Source organism: Oncorhynchus mykiss, chromosome 15, assembly GCF_057628025.1.
Source record: "Oncorhynchus mykiss isolate SJ-2025 chromosome 15, ASM5762802v1, whole genome shotgun sequence".
NCBI lineage: Eukaryota > Metazoa > Chordata > Actinopteri > Salmoniformes > Salmonidae > Oncorhynchus > Oncorhynchus mykiss.
This window is the reverse complement of record NC_143036.1, coordinates 1,906,446-1,927,585: the sequence shown is the minus strand read 5'-3', so window position 1 is coordinate 1,927,585 and position 21,140 is coordinate 1,906,446. Positions and strand designations below refer to the sequence as shown.

At 49.6% G+C, this 21,140-nt stretch overlaps 1 protein-coding gene across 3 annotated transcripts in view; it reads right to left on the bottom strand.

Moving 5' to 3' along the window:
* LOC110490874 (SH2/SH3 adapter protein Nck1) overlaps window positions 1-21,140 on the bottom strand; it is a 64,971-nt gene that overhangs the window by 21,708 nt on the left and 22,123 nt on the right. For 2 of the 3 annotated variants that reach the window (XM_036945644.2, XM_036945643.2), the window contains exon 2: window positions 6,408-6,648. In XM_036945644.2, coding sequence (XP_036801539.2) covers window positions 6,408-6,633 — 226 coding nt within the window. In that variant the 5' untranslated portion in view covers window positions 6,634-6,648. Of the gene's footprint in view, window positions 1-122; window positions 311-6,407; window positions 6,649-21,140 lie in introns of those variants that run through there. The other variant, XM_036945645.2, reaches the window with a different exon arrangement.

The following is a 21,140-nucleotide window of genomic DNA, read 5'->3' as shown; positions in this document are numbered from 1 at the left end:
GGAAAACAAATACTGAACTTCGAAAACTCTCAAAAAACTGCTTTTTCTAAGTACAATCGCACCAGAAACATTTTTACAGAAAGCCAGAGAATCTGGGTAAGACCAGAAATGGTAAAACTCACGGAAAAAGTGCTTGAAGAGGTTAGCCATGTTCATTTTGGGCGCTCCCTTTCTCTCTCTCTCTCTCTCGCCCCCGGCCTCTCTCTCCCAGCCTCTCTCTCTCCACTTCCCACTACAGCTGCAGCTTATTCTGTGTGAACAACCAGAGACAGGAACAGGGCAGGCAGCCCACTCCATGGACATGTGACATGACACAGCCAATAGAGAGCAAGGAGAGAGGCTTCAGCTAACTGCCTGCTGAGCCCAGTACAGCCTTCTCAGAGGGAGGACACACAGCGCGAGAGAGAGGGGGAGAGAGAGAGAGAGACAGAGAGGGGAGCGAGAGAGCGAGAGAGAGGGGAGCGAGAGAGAGGGGAGCGAGAGAGAGGGGAGCGAGAGAGAGGGGAGCGAGAGAGAGGGGAGCGAGAGAGAGGGGAGCGAGAGAGGGGAGCGAGAAAGGGGAGCGAGAAAGGGGAGCGAGAGAGAGGGGAGAGAGGGGAGCGAGAGAGAGGGGAGCGAGAGAGAGGGGAGCGAGAGAGAGGGGAGAGAGGGGAGCGAGAGAGAGGGGAGAGAGGGGAGCGAGAGAGAGGGGAGAGAGGGGAGCGAGAGAGAGGGGAGAGAGGGGAGCGAGAGAGAGGGGAGAGAGGGGAGCGAGAGAGAGGGGAGCGAGAGAGAGGGGAGAGAGGGGAGAGAGAGAGAGGGGAGAGAGGGGAGAGAGAGAGAGAGAGAGAGGGGAGAGAGGGGAGAGAGAGAGAGGGGAGCGAGGGGAGCGAGAGAGAGGGGAGCGAGAGAGAGGGGAGCGAGAGAGAGGGGAGCGAGAGAGAGGGGAGCGAGAGAGAGGGGAGCGAGAGAGAGGGGAGCGAGAGAGAGGGGAGCGAGAGACAGGGGAGCGAGAGACAGGGGAGCGAGAGACAGGGGAGCGAGAGACAGGGGAGCGAGAGACAGGGGAGCGAGAGACGGGGGAGCGAGAGACGGGGGAGCGAGAGACGGGGGAGCGAGAGACGGGGGAGCGAGAGACGGGGGAGCGAGAGACGGGGGAGCGAGAGACGGGGGAGCGAGAGACGGGGGAGCGAGAGGGGGGAGCGAGAGAGGGGGGAGCGAGAGAGGGGGGAGCGAGAGAGGGGGGAGAGAGGGGAGCGAGAGGGGAGCGAGAGGGGAGCGAGAGGGGAGCGAGAGGGGAGCGAGAGAGGGGAACGAGAGAGAGAGGGGAGCGAGAGAGAGAGGGGGGAGCGAGAGAGAGAGGGGAGCGAGAGAGAGAGGGGAGCGAGAGAGAGAGGGGAGCGAGAGAGAGAGGGGAGCGAGAGGGGAACGAGAGAGGGGGAGAGGGGGGAACGAGAGAGGGGGAGAGGGGGGAACGAGAGAGGGGGAGAGGGGGGAACGAGAGAGGGGGAGAGGGGGGAACGAGAGAGGGGGAGAGGGGGGAACGAGAGCGAGAGAGGGGGGAGCGCGAGAGCGAGAGAGGGCAGAGCGAGAGAGGGGGAGAGAGGGCAGAGCGAGAGAGGGGGAGAGGGGAGAGAGAGGAGTGTCTGTGCGTCTCTGTGTGAGTCTGTGTGTCTGTCTGCCTGCCTGCCTGTCTGCCTGCCTGTCTAACTGCCTGCCTGCCTGTCTAACTGTCTGCCTAACTGCCTGCCTGCCTGCCTGTCTAACTGCCTGCCTGCCTGCCTGCCTGCCTGCCTGCCTGCCTGCCTGCCTGTCTGCCTGCCTGCCTGTCTGTCTAACTGCCTGCCTGTCTGTCTAACTGCCTGCCTGTCTGTCTAACTGCCTGCCTGTCTGTCTAACTGCCTGCCTGTCTAACTGCCTGTGAACGTTAGCTACAGTCAGTGAGTCAGGACTCTGTGCTCCGGCTCCAGTTGCCTGTAGAGACGCGCTTATAACGAACAACCATCTGCAGACACAACATGACACACTGATGACACCCAACCCAACTCATCCACACGCAAACCTACAGTTACCCTCTAGTGGTCACCAACCTACAGTTACCCTCTAGTGGTCACCAACCTACAGTTACCCTCTTAGTGGTCACCAACCTACAGTTACCCTCTTAGTGGTCACCAACCTACAGTTACCCTCTTAGTGGTCACCAACCTACAGTTACCCTCTTAGTGGTCACCAACCTACAGTTACCCTCTAGTGGTCACCAACCTACAGTTACCCTCTAGTGGTCACCAACCTACAGTTACCCTCTTAGTGGTCACCAACCTACAGTTACCCTCTTAGTGGTCACCAACCTACAGTTACCCTCTAGTGGTCACCAACCTACAGTTACCCTCTAGTGGTCACCAACCTACAGTTACCCTCTTAGTGGTCACCAACCTACAGTTACCCTCTTAGTGGTCACCAACCTACAGTTACCCTCTAGTGGTCCCCAACCTACAGTTACCCTCTTAGTGGTCACCAACCTACAGTTACCCTCTAGTGGTCACCAACCTACAGTTACCCTCTTAGTGGTCACCAACCTACAGTTACCCTCTTAGTGGTCACCAACCTACAGTTACCCTCTAGTGGTCACCAACCTACAGTTACCCTCTTAGTGGTCACCAACCTACAGTTACCCTCTTAGTGGTCACCAACCTACAGTTACCCTCTAGTGGTCACCAACCTACAGTTACCCTCTTAGTGGTCACCAACCTACAGTTACCCTCTAGTGGTCACCAACCTACAGTTACCCTCTAGTGGTCCCCAACCTACAGTTACCCTCTTAGTGGTCACCAACCTACAGTTACCCTCTAGTGGTCACCAACCTACAGTTACCCTCTAGTGGTCACCAACCTACAGTTACCCTCTTAGTGGTCACCAACCCTCTATCACCATCTAGACCACTAAACACATCACCACTATACACATCACCACCTAGACCACTATACACATCACCACTATACACATCACCACCTAGACCACTATACACATCACCACTATACACATCACCACCTAGACCACTATACACATCGCCACCTAGACCCCTATACACATCACCCCTATACACATCACCACCTAGACCACTATACACATCACCACCTAGACCACTATACACACCACCTAGACCACTATACACATCACTACTATACACATCACCACCTAGACTACTATACACATCACCATCTAGACCCCTATACACATCACTACTATACACATCACCATCTAGACCACTATACACATCACCATCTAGACCACTATACACATCACCACCTAGACCATTATACACATCACCACTATACACCCTCACCACCTAGACTACTATACACATCACCATCTAGACCCCTATACACATCACTACTATACACATCACCATCTAGACCACTATACACATCACCACTATACACATCACCATCTAGACCACTATACACATCACCACCTAGACCACTATACACATCACCACTATACACATCACCACCTAGACCACTATACACATCACCACCTAGACTACTATACACATCACTACTATACACATCACCACTTAGACCACTATACACATCACCACCTAAACCACTATACACATCACCTTCTAGACCACTATACACATCACCACTATACACATCACCACCTAGACCACTATATACATCACCACTATACACATCACCACTATACACATCACCACCAAGACCACTAAACACATCACCACTATACACATCCCCATCTAGACCACTATACACATCACAATCTAGACCCCTATACACATCACAACCTAGACCACTATACACATCACCCCTATACACATCACCACCTAGACCACTATACACATCACCACTATACACACTGTAACACAGGGACAACATCACCAAGCAGGAGGTCGCTGTAACACAGGGACATCACCACTAAGGAGGAGGTGTCTGTAACACAGGGACAACATCACCAAGCAGGAGGTGATGTAACACAGGGACATCACCACCAAGCAGGAGGTGTCTGTAACACAGGGACATCACCACCAAGCAGGAGGTGTCTGTAACACAGGGACAACATCACCAAGCAGGAGGTGGCTGTAACACAGGGACAACATCACCAAGCAGGAGGTGGCTGTAACACAGGGACATCACCACCAAGCAGGAGGTGTCTGTAACACAGGGACAACATCACCAAGCAGGAGGTGTCTGTAACACAGGGACATCACCACCAAGCAGGAGGTGGCTGTAACACAGGGACAACATCACCAAGCAGGAGGTGGCTGTAACACAGGGACATCACCACCAAGCAGGAGGTGTCTGTAACACAGGGACAACATCACCAAGCAGGAGGTGGCTGTAACACAGGGACAACATCACCAAGCAGGAGGTAGCTGTAACACAGGGACATCACCACCAAGCAGGAGGTGGCTGTAACACAGGGACAACATCACCAAGCAGGAGGTGGCTGTAACACAGGGACAACATCACCAAGCAGGAGGTAGCTGTAACACAGGGACATCACCACCAAGCAGGAGGTGGCTGTAACACAGGGACAACATCACCAAGCAGGAGGTAGCTGTAACACAGGGACATCACCACCAAGCAGGAGGTGGCTGTAACACAGGGACAACATCACCAAGCAGGAGAGTCTGGGTGGGACAACATGGTTGAATCTCTAGGCTATAGTTGTAACCTGTAAAGGTGGAGAGAGTCTGGGTGGGACAACATGGTTGAATCTCTAGGCTATAGTTGTAACCTGTAAAGGTGGCAGTGCGTTCTTCAAGTCCAGGTAAGACCTCTGTTCCCGGTGGGCCATAGGAAGAAAAACACACAAAATCAACACACCCCCAACACAACAATTACACTCCCCCACACACACACACACACACACAACTACACTCCCCCCTCCCACACTCAATATAATTACACCCCCCCACACACACACACAATATAATTATACCCCCCACAAAATATAATTACACCCCCCCGACACAATATAATTACACCCCCCCGACAATATAATTACACCCCCCGACACAATATAATTACACCCCCCGACACAATATAATTACACCCCCCGACACAATATAATTACACCCCGACACAATATAATTACACCCCCCCCACAAAATATAATTACATCCCCCCCACAAAATATAATTACACCCCCCCCTCCCCCACAACACAATTACACCGCCACCACAATATCATTACACCCCCCACAAAATATAATTACACCCCCCCTCCCCCAACACACAATTACATCCCCCCCCACAATATAATTACACCCCCCCTCCCCCAACACACAATTACATCCCCCCCCACAATATAATTACACCCCCCCCACAAAATATAATTACACCCCCCCCAACAATATAATTACACCCCCCCTCCAACACACACACACAAACAGAATTACACCCCCCCCCCCAACACAAACGCATGTGCAACTGGAGAAAAAAATAATAGATTAAGACCACCTTTACTACACACACAAAGACAAACATCTCCCTCGCCCTGCATTTGGCAAATCTGACCATAATTACAGTGTATATCCTCCTGATTCCTGCTTACAAACAAAAAATAAAGAAGGAAGTACCAGTGACTCGCTCAATATGGAAGTGGTCAGATGACACGGATGCTACAGGACTGATTTACTAGCACAGGAATATGTTCTGGGATTCATCCAATGGCATTGAGGAGTATATCACCTCAGTCACCTGCTTCATCAATAAGTGCATCAGCAACGTTGTCCCCACAGTGACCGTACGTACATTTCCCAACCAGAAGCCATGTATTACAGGCAACATCCACACTGAGCTAAAAGCCAGAGCTGTAGTTTTTGCTTGTAAGCAGGAATCAGGAGGATATAGGTATGGTCAGATTTCCCTGGCAGATAAATTAGCCTACATGGCCATATAGCAACAATATTATATTGAGAGATAACAATCCAGCCGAGTGTTTTGAGTTCCACTAGGGATGTTAATGGTTAACCGGTTAGCCACAGAACATTTTCACCAATGATGCTTATCGGCCTATAGGTTATTTTGCATAATTTTGTGGATTTTGTCTATTTTTGTTAGTCTTCATCACATCCACACAGAACCCAGTTTGATGAGCAGAATGGCCCATCACCTGTCAGAGAGCAGCTCCTCAAAAAGCTGGTACTGGAGTAAACATGTGCTTTCATTGCACATCAAATAACTTTTTTTTTTACACTGCTTACGGGGTTTACATGTCATAATAACTGTCACACAGGACCGTTTCTGACCTAGTGTGACTGAGGTTAAGGTTAGGACAGTTCCTGACCTAGTGTGACTGAGGTTAGGACAGTTTCTGACTGAGGTTAAGGTTAGGACAGTTCCTGACCTAGTGTGACTGAGGTTAGGACAGTTTCTGACTGAGGTTAAGGTTAGGACAGTTTCTGACCTAGTGTGTCTTTGAGGTTCTTGACGATGGATGCCTTCCTGGCGTTGTTCTTCCTCTCGACGTAGTTGGAGGGTACGAAGCCGGTCTTGTTGGTGGCGTTGCGGACCCTCCACCAGGACTTACTGTCGTCCAGCAGCCACAGCCGCTCGTTCTTCTTAATGTCCAACTCCTGGTCTTGCTGAGCCAGGTAGTCAAACTTGGCGATGACAATCACCTCTTCAGTCATCTTGGACCTCTGGACCTGGGGAGAGAGAGGAGATATACGGTTTAGTTTTGTCATCTTGGACCTGGGGACCTGTGTGACTGGCAGATAACTGTGTGGACAGTTTGGGATAGTGCGCCAACGAGAGGTAGGCCTATCCCTGTTCTAATAAGCTATATCTGCACAGCTCCTTCAGCATTCAGATGCTTCTAAAATGGCTTTCGCAATGTTAAATCATAGGCTTTATTAGTGGAGTGACAACCAACGTAGTTGGTCATTGTTACTAAACCCGCTGTATAAAATGGTGTTTTACCCAACTACTGATTAGGATTGTTCAGGTTCACCATTGGTTTTGGTAGTTGTATTTGGGTCATGTCATAAAGGTCACAGGGTGTCTGTTAGACAGTAACAGCCGGCCTTTGGCCAATAAAACACATTTGAAAAGCAGATCAAGAAATGTATTTGTGGCCAATTGTCAGGGAGAAGAAAAAATCCCATTGAGAAAATGTTTTTGAACCTCCTCATTGATGGATGGTTAATGGGTTAATTAGCAACATTTAGTGGAATTAAATTGGATGCGAACAGTATATTCATTATGCATTTTATCACATGCGTCCAGCATACAGATATACAGTCTGAGTGGATATTCTGTCACAAAAGCACAAGAGCTGGTGCTACAGCATCTCAAACATGAAATGAATTGTCAACGAAGGCAGGCTTCCCCAGCGCCTCACACACTACTCTGCAATGAGTTGAAGGCAGTATGCATTTTGAAAACATATTCTTAAATAGTTGGAAACATGAAGGTTTTACTACGAGGCACGCCTTACCTTGCTTCAGAATAGCCTAGCCAAAAACCAGACCATATCCGTGGAGGCAATTATTTTACAATATTCTTTCTTTCATTGTCCAGTTGCCAAAGGCACTAACCTAGTCATGCTAACCCATGCTAGTTACTGATAATCCTAGTCATATTAGCAACCCATGCTAATTGTTGATAATCCTAGTCATATTAGTATCCCATGCTAGTTACTGATAATCCTAGTCATATTAGCAACCCATGCTAATTGTTGATAATCCTAGTCATATTAGTATCCCATGCTAGTTACTGATAATCCTAGTCATATTAGCAACCCATGCTAATTGTTGATAATCCTAGTCATATTAGTATCCCATGCTAGTTACTGATAATCCTAGTCATATTAGCAACCCATGCTAATTGTTGATAATCCTAGTCATATTAGTATCCCATGCTAGTTGATGATAATCCTAGTCATATTAGCAACCCATGCTAATTGTTGATAATCCTAGTCATATTAGTATCCCATGCTAGTTGATGATAATCCTAGTCATATTAGCAACCCATGCTAATTGTTGATAATCCTAGTCATATTAGTATCCCATGCTAGTTGATGATAATCCTAGTCATATTAGCATCCCATGCTAGTTGATGATAATCCTAGTCATATTAGCATCCCATGCTAGTTGATGATAATCCTAGTCATATTAGCATCCCAAATGCCGTAAAAACCTATTCTGATATGCTGGGCCTGGCTCCCCAGTGAGTGGGCCTGGCTCCCCAGTGAGTGGGCCTGGCTCCCCAGTGAGTGGGCCTATATCCTCCCAAGGCCACGCATAGCTGTGGCCCTTCCCAGTCATGCGAAATCCATAGATTAGGGTTTAATTTATTTATTTCAATTGACTGATTTCATTATATGAACTGTAACTCAGAAAAATCATTGAAATTGTTGCATTGATATCATTTGTTCAGTATAATTCCCCCGAGTCAGATTAACTTGTATATACCATTTGTTCAGTATAATTCCCCCGAGTCAGATTAACTTGCAGATATCATTTGTTCAGTATAATTCCCCCGAGTCAGATTAACTTGTAGATATCATTTGTTCAGTATAATTCTCCCGAGTCAGATTAACTTGTAGATACCATTTGTTCAGTATAATTCTCCCGAGTCAGATTAACTTGTAGATATCATTTGTTCAGTATAATTCTCCCGAGTCAGATTAACTTGTAGATACCATTTGTTCAGTATAATTCTCCCGAGTCAGATTAACTTGTAGATATCATTTGTTCAGTATAATTCTCCCGAGTCAGATTAACATGTAGATACCATTTGTTCAGTATAATTCCCCCGAGTCAGATTAACTTGTAGATATCATTTGTTCAGTATAATTCCCCCGAGTCAGATTAACTTGTAGATACCATTTGTTCAGTATAATTCTCCCGAGTCAGATTAACATGTAGATACCATTTGTTCAGTATAATTCTCCCGAGTCAGATTAACATGTAGATACCATTTGTTCAGTATAATTCCCCCGAGTCAGATTAACATGTAGATACCATTTGTTCAGTATAATTCCCCCGAGTCAGATTAACAGCATAACGGTGTTAACCTAATGCTTCTATCTAGTACGGAGGCATCAATCAGCCGGTTAGATAGAGGAAGCAGGAAAAGTGCACATTGAACGCACACCAAAACTACAGCAGTTCTCACAGCGTTGCAACGCCTTCCACCGCAACAATGTTGCACATCAAAACTACAGCAGTTCTCACAGCGTTGCAACCCCTTCCACCGCAACAATGTTGCACACCAAAACTACAGCAGTTCTCACAGCGTTGCAACCCCTTCCACCGCAACAATGTTGCACACCAAAACTACAGCAGTTCTCACAGCGTTGCAACCCCTTCCACCGCAACAATGTTGCACATCAAAACTACAGCAGTTCTCACAGCGTTGCAACCCCTTCCACCGCAACAATGTTGCACACCAAAACTACAGCAGTTCTCACAGCGTTGCAACCCCTTCCACCGCAACAATGTTGCACACCAAAACTACAGCAGTTCTCACAGCGTTGCAACCCCTTCCACCGCAACAATGTTGCACACCAAAACTACAGTAATTCTCACAGCGTTGCAACCCCTTCCACCGCAACAATGTTGCACACCAAAACTACAGTAATTCTCACAGCGTTGCAACCCCTTCCACCGCAACAATGTTGCACACCAAAACTACAGCAGTTCTCACAGCGTTGCAACCCCTTCCACCGCAACAATGTTGCACATCAAAACTACAGCAGTTCTCACAGCGTTGCAACCCCTTCCACCGCAACAATGTTGCACACCAAAACTACAGCAGTTCTCACAGCGTTGCAACCCCTTCCACCGCAACAATGTTGCACACCAAAACTACAGCAGTTCTCACAGCGTTGCAACCCCTTCCACCGCAACAATGTTGCACACCAAAACTACAGCAGTTCTCACAGCGTTGCAACCCCTTCCACCGCAACAATGTTGCACACCAAAACTACAGCAGTTCTCACAGCGTTGCAACCCCTTCCACCGCAACAATGTTGCACACCAAAACTACAGCAGTTCTCACAGCGTTGCAACCCCTTCCACCGCAACAATGTTGCACACCAAAACTACAGCAGTTCTCACAGCGTTGCAACCCCTTCCACCGCAACAATGTTGCACACCAAAACTACAGCAGTTCTCACAGCGTTGCAACCCCTTCCACCGCAACAATGTTGCACACCAAAACTACAGCAGTTCTCACAGCGTTGCAACCCCTTCCACCGCAACAATGTTGCACACCAAAACTACAGCAGTTCTCACAGCGTTGCAACCCCTTCCACCGCAACAATGTTGCACACCAAAACTACAGCAGTTCTCACAGCGTTGCAACCCCTTCCACCGCAACAATGTTGCACACCAAAACTACAGCAGTTCTCACAGCGTTGCAACCCCTTCCACCGCAACAATGTTGCACACCAAAACTACAGCAGTTCTCACAGCGTTGCAACCCCTTCCACCGCAACAATGTTGCACACCAAAACTACAGCAGTTCTCACAGCGTTGCAACCCCTTCCACCGCAACAATGTTGCACACCAAAACTACAGCAGTTCTCACAGCGTTGCAACCCCTTCCACCGCAACAATGTTGCACACCAAAACTACAGCAGTTCTCACAGCGTTGCAACCCCTTCCACCGCAACAATGTTGCACACCAAAACTACAGCAGTTCTCACAGCGTTGCAACCCCTTCCACCGCAACAATGTTGCACACCAAAACTACAGCAGTTCTCACAGCGTTGCAACCCCTTCCACCGCAACAATGTTGCACACCAAAACTACAGCAGTTCTCACAGCGTTGCAACCCCTTCCACCGCAACAATGTTGCACACCAAAACTACAGCAGTTCTCACAGCGTTGCAACCCCTTCCACCGCAACAATGTTGCACACCAAAACTACAGCAGTTCTCACAGCGTTGCAACCCCTTCCACCGCAACAATGTTGCACACCAAAACTACAGCAGTTCTCACAGCGTTGCAACCCCTTCCACCGCAACAATGTTGCACACCAAAACTACAGCAGTTCTCACAGCGTTGCAACCCCTTCCACCGCAACAATGTTGCACACCAAAACTACAGCAGTTCTCACAGCGTTGCAACCCCTTCCACCGCAACAATGTTGCACACCAAAACTACAGCAGTTCTCACAGCGTTGCAACCCCTTCCACCGCAACAATGTTGCACACCAAAACTACAGCAGTTCTCACAGCGTTGCAACCCCTTCCACCGCAACAATGTTGCACACCAAAACTACAGCAGTTCTCACAGCGTTGCAACCCCTTCCACCGCAACAATGTTGCACATCAAAACTACAGCAGTTCTCACAGCGTTGCAACCCCTTCCACCGCAACAATGTTGCACACCAAAACTACAGCAGTTCTCACAGCGTTGCAACCCCTTCCACCGCAACAATGTTGCACACCAAAACTACAGCAGTTCTCACAGCGTTGCAACCCCTTCCACCGCAACAATGTTGCACACCAAAACTACAGCAGTTCTCACAGCGTTGCAACCCCTTCCACCGCAACAATGTTGCACACCAAAACTACAGCAGTTCTCACAGCGTTGCAACCCCTTCCACCGCAACAATGTTGCACACCAAAACTACAGCAGTTCTCACAGCGTTGCAACCCCTTCCACCGCAACAATGTTGCACACCAAAACTACAGCAGTTCTCACAGCGTTGCAACCCCTTCCACCGCAACAATGTTGCACACCAAAACTACAGCAGTTCTCACAGCGTTGCAACCCCTTCCACCGCAACAATGTTGCACACCAAAACTACAGCAGTTCTCACAGCGTTGCAACCCCTTCCACCGCAACAATGTTGCACACCAAAACTACAGCAGTTCTCACAGCGTTGCAACCCCTTCCACCGCAACAATGTTGCACACCAAAACTACAGCAGTTCTCACAGCGTTGCAACCCCTTCCACCGCAACAATGTTGCACACCAAAACTACAGCAGTTCTCACAGCGTTGCAACCCCTTCCACCGCAACAATGTTGCACACCAAAACTACAGCAGTTCTCACAGCGTTGCAACCCCTTCCACCGCAACAATGTTGCACACCAAAACTACAGCAGTTCTCACAGCGTTGCAACCCCTTCCACCGCAACAATGTTGCACACCAAAACTACAGCAGTTCTCACAGCGTTGCAACCCCTTCCACCGCAACAATGTTGCACACCAAAACTACAGCAGTTCTCACAGCGTTGCAACCCCTTCCACCGCAACAATGTTGCACACCAAAACTACAGCAGTTCTCACAGCGTTGCAACCCCTTCCACCGCAACAATGTTGCACACCAAAACTACAGCAGTTCTCACAGCGTTGCAACCCCTTCCACCGCAACAATGTTGCACACCAAAACTACAGCAGTTCTCACAGCGTTGCAACCCCTTCCACCGCAACAATGTTGCACACCAAAACTACAGCAGTTCTCACAGCGTTGCAACCCCTTCCACCGCAACAATGTTGCACACCAAAACTACAGCAGTTCTCACAGCGTTGCAACCCCTTCCACCGCAACAATGTTGCACACCAAAACTACAGCAGTTCTCACAGCGTTGCAACCCCTTCCACCGCAACAATGTTGCACACCAAAACTACAGCAGTTCTCACAGCGTTGCAACCCCTTCCACCGCAACAATGTTGCACACCAAAACTACAGCAGTTCTCACAGCGTTGCAACCCCTTCCACCGCAACAATGTTGCACACCAAAACTACAGCAGTTCTCACAGCGTTGCAACCCCTTCCACCGCAACAATGTTGCACACCAAAACTACAGCAGTTCTCACAGCGTTGCAACCCCTTCCACCGCAACAATGTTGCACACCAAAACTACAGCAGTTCTCACAGCGTTGCAACCCCTTCCACCGCAACAATGTTGCACACCAAAACTACAGCAGTTCTCACAGCGTTGCAACCCCTTCCACCGCAACAATGTTGCACACCAAAACTACAGCAGTTCTCACAGCGTTGCAACCCCTTCCACCGCAACAATGTTGCACACCAAAACTACAGCAGTTCTCACAGCGTTGCAACCCCTTCCACCGCAACAATGTTGCACACCAAAACTACAGCAGTTCTCACAGCGTTGCAACCCCTTCCACCGCAACAATGTTGCACACCAAAACTACAGCAGTTCTCACAGCGTTGCAACCCCTTCCACCGCAACAATGTTGCACACCAAAACTACAGCAGTTCTCACAGCGTTGCAACCCCTTCCACCGCAACAATGTTGCACACCAAAACTACAGCAGTTCTCACAGCGTTGCAACCCCTTCCACCGCAACAATGTTGCACACCAAAACTACAGCAGTTCTCACAGCGTTGCAACCCCTTCCACCGCAACAATGTTGCACACCAAAACTACAGCAGTTCTCACAGCGTTGCAACCCCTTCCACCGCAACAATGTTGCACACCAAAACTACAGCAGTTCTCACAGCGTTGCAACCCCTTCCACCGCAACAATGTTGCACACCAAAACTACAGCAGTTCTCACAGCGTTGCAACCCCTTCCACCGCAACAATGTTGCACACCAAAACTACAGCAGTTCTCACAGCGTTGCAACCCCTTCCACCGCAACAATGTTGCACACCAAAACTACAGCAGTTCTCACAGCGTTGCAACCCCTTCCACCGCAACAATGTTGCACACCAAAACTACAGCAGTTCTCACAGCGTTGCAACCCCTTCCACCGCAACAATGTTGCACACCAAAACTACAGCAGTTCTCACAGCGTTGCAACCCCTTCCACCGCAACAATGTTGCACACCAAAACTACAGCAGTTCTCACAGCGTTGCAACCCCTTCCACCGCAACAATGTTGCACACCAAAACTACAGCAGTTCTCACAGCGTTGCAACCCCTTCCACCGCAACAATGTTGCACACCAAAACTACAGCAGTTCTCACAGCGTTGCAACCCCTTCCACCGCAACAATGTTGCACACCAAAACTACAGCAGTTCTCACAGCGTTGCAACCCCTTCCACCGCAACAATGTTGCACACCAAAACTACAGCAGTTCTCACAGCGTTGCAACCCCTTCCACCGCAACAATGTTGCACACCAAAACTACAGCAGTTCTCACAGCGTTGCAACCCCTTCCACCGCAACAATGTTGCACACCAAAACTACAGCAGTTCTCACAGCGTTGCAACCCCTTCCACCGCAACAATGTTGCACACCAAAACTACAGCAGTTCTCACAGCGTTGCAACCCCTTCCACCGCAACAATGTTGCACACCAAAACTACAGCAGTTCTCACAGCGTTGCAACCCCTTCCACCGCAACAATGTTGCACACCAAAACTACAGCAGTTCTCACAGCGTTGCAACCCCTTCCACCGCAACAATGTTGCACACCAAAACTACAGCAGTTCTCACAGCGTTGCAACCCCTTCCACCGCAACAATGTTGCACACCAAAACTACAGCAGTTCTCACAGCGTTGCAACCCCTTCCACCGCAACAATGTTGCACACCAAAACTACAGCAGTTCTCACAGCGTTGCAACCCCTTCCACCGCAACAATGTTGCACACCAAAACTACAGCAGTTCTCACAGCGTTGCAACCCCTTCCACCGCAACAATGTTGCACACCAAAACTACAGCAGTTCTCACAGCGTTGCAACCCCTTCCACCGCAACAATGTTGCACACCAAAACTACAGCAGTTCTCACAGCGTTGCAACCCCTTCCACCGCAACAATGTTGCACACCAAAACTACAGCAGTTCTCACAGCGTTGCAACCCCTTCCACCGCAACAATGTTGCACACCAAAACTACAGCAGTTCTCACAGCGTTGCAACCCCTTCCACCGCAACAATGTTGCACACCAAAACTACAGCAGTTCTCACAGCGTTGCAACCCCTTCCACCGCAACAATGTTGCACACCAAAACTACAGCAGTTCTCACAGCGTTGCAACCCCTTCCACCGCAACAATGTTGCACACCAAAACTACAGCAGTTCTCACAGCGTTGCAACCCCTTCCACCGCAACAATGTTGCACACCAAAACTACAGCAGTTCTCACAGCGTTGCAACCCCTTCCACCGCAACAATGTTGCACACCAAAACTACAGCAGTTCTCACAGCGTTGCAACCCCTTCCACCGCAACAATGTTGCACACCAAAACTACAGCAGTTCTCACAGCGTTGCAACCCCTTCCACCGCAACAATGTTGCACACCAAAACTACAGCAGTTCTCACAGCGTTGCAACCCCTTCCACCGCAACAATGTTGCACACCAAAACTACAGCAGTTCTCACAGCGTTGCAACCCCTTCCACCGCAACAATGTTGCACACCAAAACTACAGCAGTTCTCACAGCGTTGCAACCCCTTCCACCGCAACAATGTTGCACACCAAAACTACAGCAGTTCTCACAGCGTTGCAACCCCTTCCACCGCAACAATGTTGCACACCAAAACTACAGCAGTTCTCACAGCGTTGCAACCCCTTCCACCGCAACAATGTTGCACACCAAAACTACAGCAGTTCTCACAGCGTTGCAACCCCTTCCACCGCAACAATGTTGCACACCAAAACTACAGCAGTTCTCACAGCGTTGCAACCCCTTCCACCGCAACAATGTTGCACACCAAAACTACAGCAGTTCTCACAGCGTTGCAACCCCTTCCACCGCAACAATGTTGCACACCAAAACTACAGCAGTTCTCACAGCGTTGCAACCCCTTCCACCGCAACAATGTTGCACACCAAAACTACAGCAGTTCTCACAGCGTTGCAACCCCTTCCACCGCAACAATGTTGCACACCAAAACTACAGCAGTTCTCACAGCGTTGCAACCCCTTCCACCGCAACAATGTTGCACACCAAAACTACAGCAGTTCTCACAGCGTTGCAACCCCTTCCACCGCAACAATGTTGCACACCAAAACTACAGCAGTTCTCACAGCGTTGCAACCCCTTCCACCGCAACAATGTTGCACACCAAAACTACAGCAGTTCTCACAGCGTTGCAACCCCTTCCACCGCAACAATGTTGCACACCAAAACTACAGCAGTTCTCACAGCGTTGCAACCCCTTCCACCGCAACAATGTTGCACACCAAAACTACAGCAGTTCTCACAGCGTTGCAACCCCTTCCACCGCAACAATGTTGCACACCAAAACTACAGCAGTTCTCACAGCGTTGCAACCCCTTCCACCGCAACAATGTTGCACACCAAAACTACAGCAGTTCTCACAGCGTTGCAACCCCTTCCACCGCAACAATGTTGCACACCAAAACTACAGCAGTTCTCACAGCGTTGCAACCCCTTCCACCGCAACAATGTTGCACACCAAAACTACAGCAGTTCTCACAGCGTTGCAACCCCTTCCACCGCAACAATGTTGCACACCAAAACTACAGCAGTTCTCACAGCGTTGCAACCCCTTCCACCGCAACAATGTTGCACACCAAAACTACAGCAGTTCTCACAGCGTTGCAACCCCTTCCACCGCAACAATGTTGCACACCAAAACTACAGCAGTTCTCACAGCGTTGCAACCCCTTCCACCGCAACAATGTTGCACACCAAAACTACAGCAGTTCTCACAGCGTTGCAACCCCTTCCACCGCAACAATGTTGCACACCAAAACTACAGCAGTTCTCACAGCGTTGCAACCCCTTCCACCGCAACAATGTTGCACACCAAAACTACAGCAGTTCTCACAGCGTTGCAACCCCTTCCACCGCAACAATGTTGCACACCAAAACTACAGCAGTTCTCACAGCGTTGCAACCCCTTCCACCGCAACAATGTTGCACACCAAAACTACAGCAGTTCTCACAGCGTTGCAACCCCTTCCACCGCAACAATGTTGCACACCAAAACTACAGCAGTTCTCACAGCGTTGCAACCCCTTCCACCGCAACAATGTTGCACACCAAAACTACAGCAGTTCTCACAGCGTTGCAACCCCTTCCACCGCAACAATGTTGCACACCAAAACTACAGCAGTTCTCACAGCGTTGCAACCCCTTCCACCGCAACAATGTTGCACACCAAAACTACAGCAGTTCTCACAGCGTTGCAACCCCTTCCACCGCAACAATGTTGCACACCAAAACTACAGCAGTTCTCACAGCGTTGCAACCCCTTCCACCGCAACAATGTTGCACACCAAAACTACAGCAGTTCTCACAGCGTTGCAACCCCTTCCACCGCAACAATGTTGCACACCAAAACTACAGCAGTTCTCACAGCGTTGCAACCCCTTCCACCGCAACAATGTTGCACACCAAAACTACAGCAGTTCTCACAGCGTTGCAACCCCTTCCACCGCAACAATGTTGCACACCAAAACTACAGCAGTTCTCACAGCGTTGCAACCCCTTCCACCGCAACAATGTTGCACACCAAAACTACAGCAGTTCTCACAGCGTTGCAACCCCTTCCACCGCAACAATGTTGCACACCAAAACTACAGCAGTTCTCACAGCGTTGCAACCCCTTCCACCGCAACAATGTTGCACACCAAAACTACAGCAGTTCTCACAGCGTTGCAACCCCTTCCACCGCAACAATGTTGCACACCAAAACTACAGCAGTTCTCACAGCGTTGCAACCCCTTCCACCGCAACAATGTTGCACACCAAAACTACAGCAGTTCTCACAGCGTTGCAACCCCTTCCACCGCAACAATGTTGCACACCAAAACTACAGCAGTTCTCACAGCGTTGCAACCCCTTCCACCGCAACAATGTTGCACACCAAAACTACAGCAGTTCTCACAGCGTTGCAACCCCTTCCACCGCAACAATGTTGCACACCAAAACTACAGCAGTTCTCACAGCGTTGCAACCCCTTCCACCGCAACAATGTTGCACACCAAAACTACAGCAGTTCTCACAGCGTTGCAACCCCTTCCACCGCAACAATGTTGCACACCAAAACTACAGCAGTTCTCACAGCGTTGCAACCCCTTCCACCGCAACAATGTTGCACACCAAAACTACAGCAGTTCTCACAGCGTTGCAACCCCTTCCACCGCAACAATGTTGCACACCAAAACTACAGCAGTTCTCACAGCGTTGCAACCCCTTCCACCGCAACAATGTTGCACACCAAAACTACAGCAGTTCTCACAGCGTTGCAACCCCTTCCACCGCAACAATGTTGCACACCAAAACTACAGCAGTTCTCACAGCGTTGCAACCCCTTCCACCGCAACAATGTTGCACACCAAAACTACAGCAGTTCTCACAGCGTTGCAACCCCTTCCACCGCAACAATGTTGCACACCAAAACTACAGCAGTTCTCACAGCGTTGCAACCCCTTCCACCGCAACAATGTTGCACACCAAAACTACAGCAGTTCTCACAGCGTTGCAACCCCTTCCACCGCAACAATGTTGCACACCAAAACTACAGCAGTTCTCACAGCGTTGCAACCCCTTCCACCGCAACAATGTTGCACACCAAAACTACAGCAGTTCTCACAGCGTTGCAACCCCTTCCACCGCAACAATGTTGCACACCAAAACTACAGCAGTTCTCACAGCGTTGCAACCCCTTCCACCGCAACAATGTTGCACACCAAAACTACAGCAGTTCTCACAGCGTTGCAACCCCTTCCACCGCAACAATGTTGCACACCAAAACTACAGCAGTTCTCACAGCGTTGCAACCCCTTCCACCGCAACAATGTTGCACACCAAAACTACAGCAGTTCTCACAGCGTTGCAACCCCTTCCACCGCAACAATGTTGCACACCAAAACTACAGCAGTTCTCACAGCGTTGCAACCCCTTCCACCGCAACAATGTTGCACACCAAAACTACAGCAGTTCTCACAGCGTTGCAACCCCTTCCACCGCAACAATGTTGCACACCAAAACTACAGCAGTTCTCACAGCGTTGCAACCCCTTCCACCGCAACAATGTTGCACACCAAAACTACAGCAGTTCTCACAGCGTTGCAACCCCTTCCACCGCAACAATGTTGCACACCAAAACTACAGCAGTTCTCACAGCGTTGCAACCCCTTCCACCGCAACAATGTTGCACACCAAAACTACAGCAGTTCTCACAGCGTTGCAACCCCTTCCACCGCAACAATGTTGCACACCAAAACTACAGCAGTTCTCACAGCGTTGCAACCCCTTCCACCGCAACAATGTTGCACACCAAAACTACAGCAGTTCTCACAGCGTTGCAACCCCTTCCACCGCAACAATGTTGCACACCAAAACTACAGCAGTTCTCACAGCGTTGCAACCCCTTCCACCGCAACAATGTTGCACACCAAAACTACAGCAGTTCTCACAGCGTTGCAACCCCTTCCACCGCAACAATGTTGCACACCAAAACTACAGCAGTTCTCACAGCGTTGCAACCCCTTCCACCGCAACAATGTTGCACACCAAAACTACAGCAGTTCTCACAGCGTTGCAACCCCTTCCACCGCAACAATGTTGCACACCAAAACTACAGCAGTTCTCACAGCGTTGCAACCCCTTCCACCGCAACAATGTTGCACACCAAAACTACAGCAGTTCTCACAGCGTTGCAACCCCTTCCACCGCAACAATGTTGCACACCAAAACTACAGCAGTTCTCACAGCGTTGCAACCCCTTCCACCGCAACAATGTTGCACACCAAAACTACAGCAGTTCTCACAGCGTTGCAACCCCTTCCACCGCAACAATGTTGCACACCAAAACTACAGCAGTTCTCACAGCGTTGCAACCCCTTCCACCGCAACAATGTTGCACACCAAAACTACAGCAGTTCTCACAGCGTTGCAACCCCTTCCACCGCAACAATGTTGCACACCAAAACTACAGCAGTTCTCACAGCGTTGCAACCCCTTCCACCGCAACAATGTTGCACACCAAAACTACAGCAGTTCTCACAGCGTTGCAACCCCTTCCACCGCAACAATGTTGCACACCAAAACTACAGCAGTTCTCACAGCGTTGCAACCCCTTCCACCGCAACAATGTTGCACACCAAAACTACAGCAGTTCTCACAGCGTTGCAACCCCTTCCACCGCAACAATGTTGCACACCAAAACTACAGCAGTTCTCACAGCGTTGCAACCCCTTCCACCGCAACAATGTTGCACACCAAAACTACAGCAGTTCTCACAGCGTTGCAACCCCTTCCACCGCAACAATGTTGCACACCAAAACTACAGCAGTTCTCACAGCGTTGCAACCCCTTCCACCGCAACAATGTTGCACACCAAAACTACAGCAGTTCTCACAGCGTTGCAACCCCTTCCACCGCAACAATGTTGCACACCAAAACTACAGCAGTTCTCACAGCGTTGCAACCCCTTCCACCGCAACAATGTTGCACACCAAAACTACAGCAGTTCTCACAGCGTTGCAACCCCTTCCACCGCAACAATGTTGCACACCAAAACTACAGCAGTTCTCACAGCGTTGCAACCCCTTCCACCGCAACAATGTTGCACACCAAAACTACAGCAGTTCTCACAGCGTTGCAACCCCTTCCACCGCAACAATGTTGCACACCAAAACTACAGCAGTTCTCACAGCGTTGCAACCCCTTCCACCGCAACAATGTTGCACACCAAAACTACAGCAGTTCTCACAGCGTTGCAACCCCTTCCACCGCAACAATGTTGCACACCAAAACTACAGCAGTTCTCACAGCGTTGCAACCCCTTCCACCGCAACAATGTTGCACACCAAAACTACAGCAGTTCTCACAGCGTTGCAACCCCTTCCACCGCAACAATGTTGCACACCAAAACTACAGCAGTTCTCACAGCGTTGCAACCCCTTCCACCGCAACAATGTTGCACACCAAAACTACAGCAGTTCTCACAGCGTTGCAACCCCTTCCACCGCAACAATGTTGCACACCAAAACTACAGCAGTTCTCACAGCGTTGCAACCCCTTCCACCGCAACAATGTTGCACACCAAAACTACAGCAGTTCTCACAGCGTTGCAACCCCTTCCACCGCAACAATGTTGCACACCAAAACTACAGCAGTTCTCACAGCGTTGCAACCCCTTCCACCGCAACAATGTTGCACACCAAAACTACAGCAGTTCTCACAGCGTTGCAACCCCTTCCACCGCAACAATGTTGCACACCAAAACTACAGCAGTTCTCACAGCGTTGCAACCCCTTCCACCGCAACAATGTTGCACACCAAA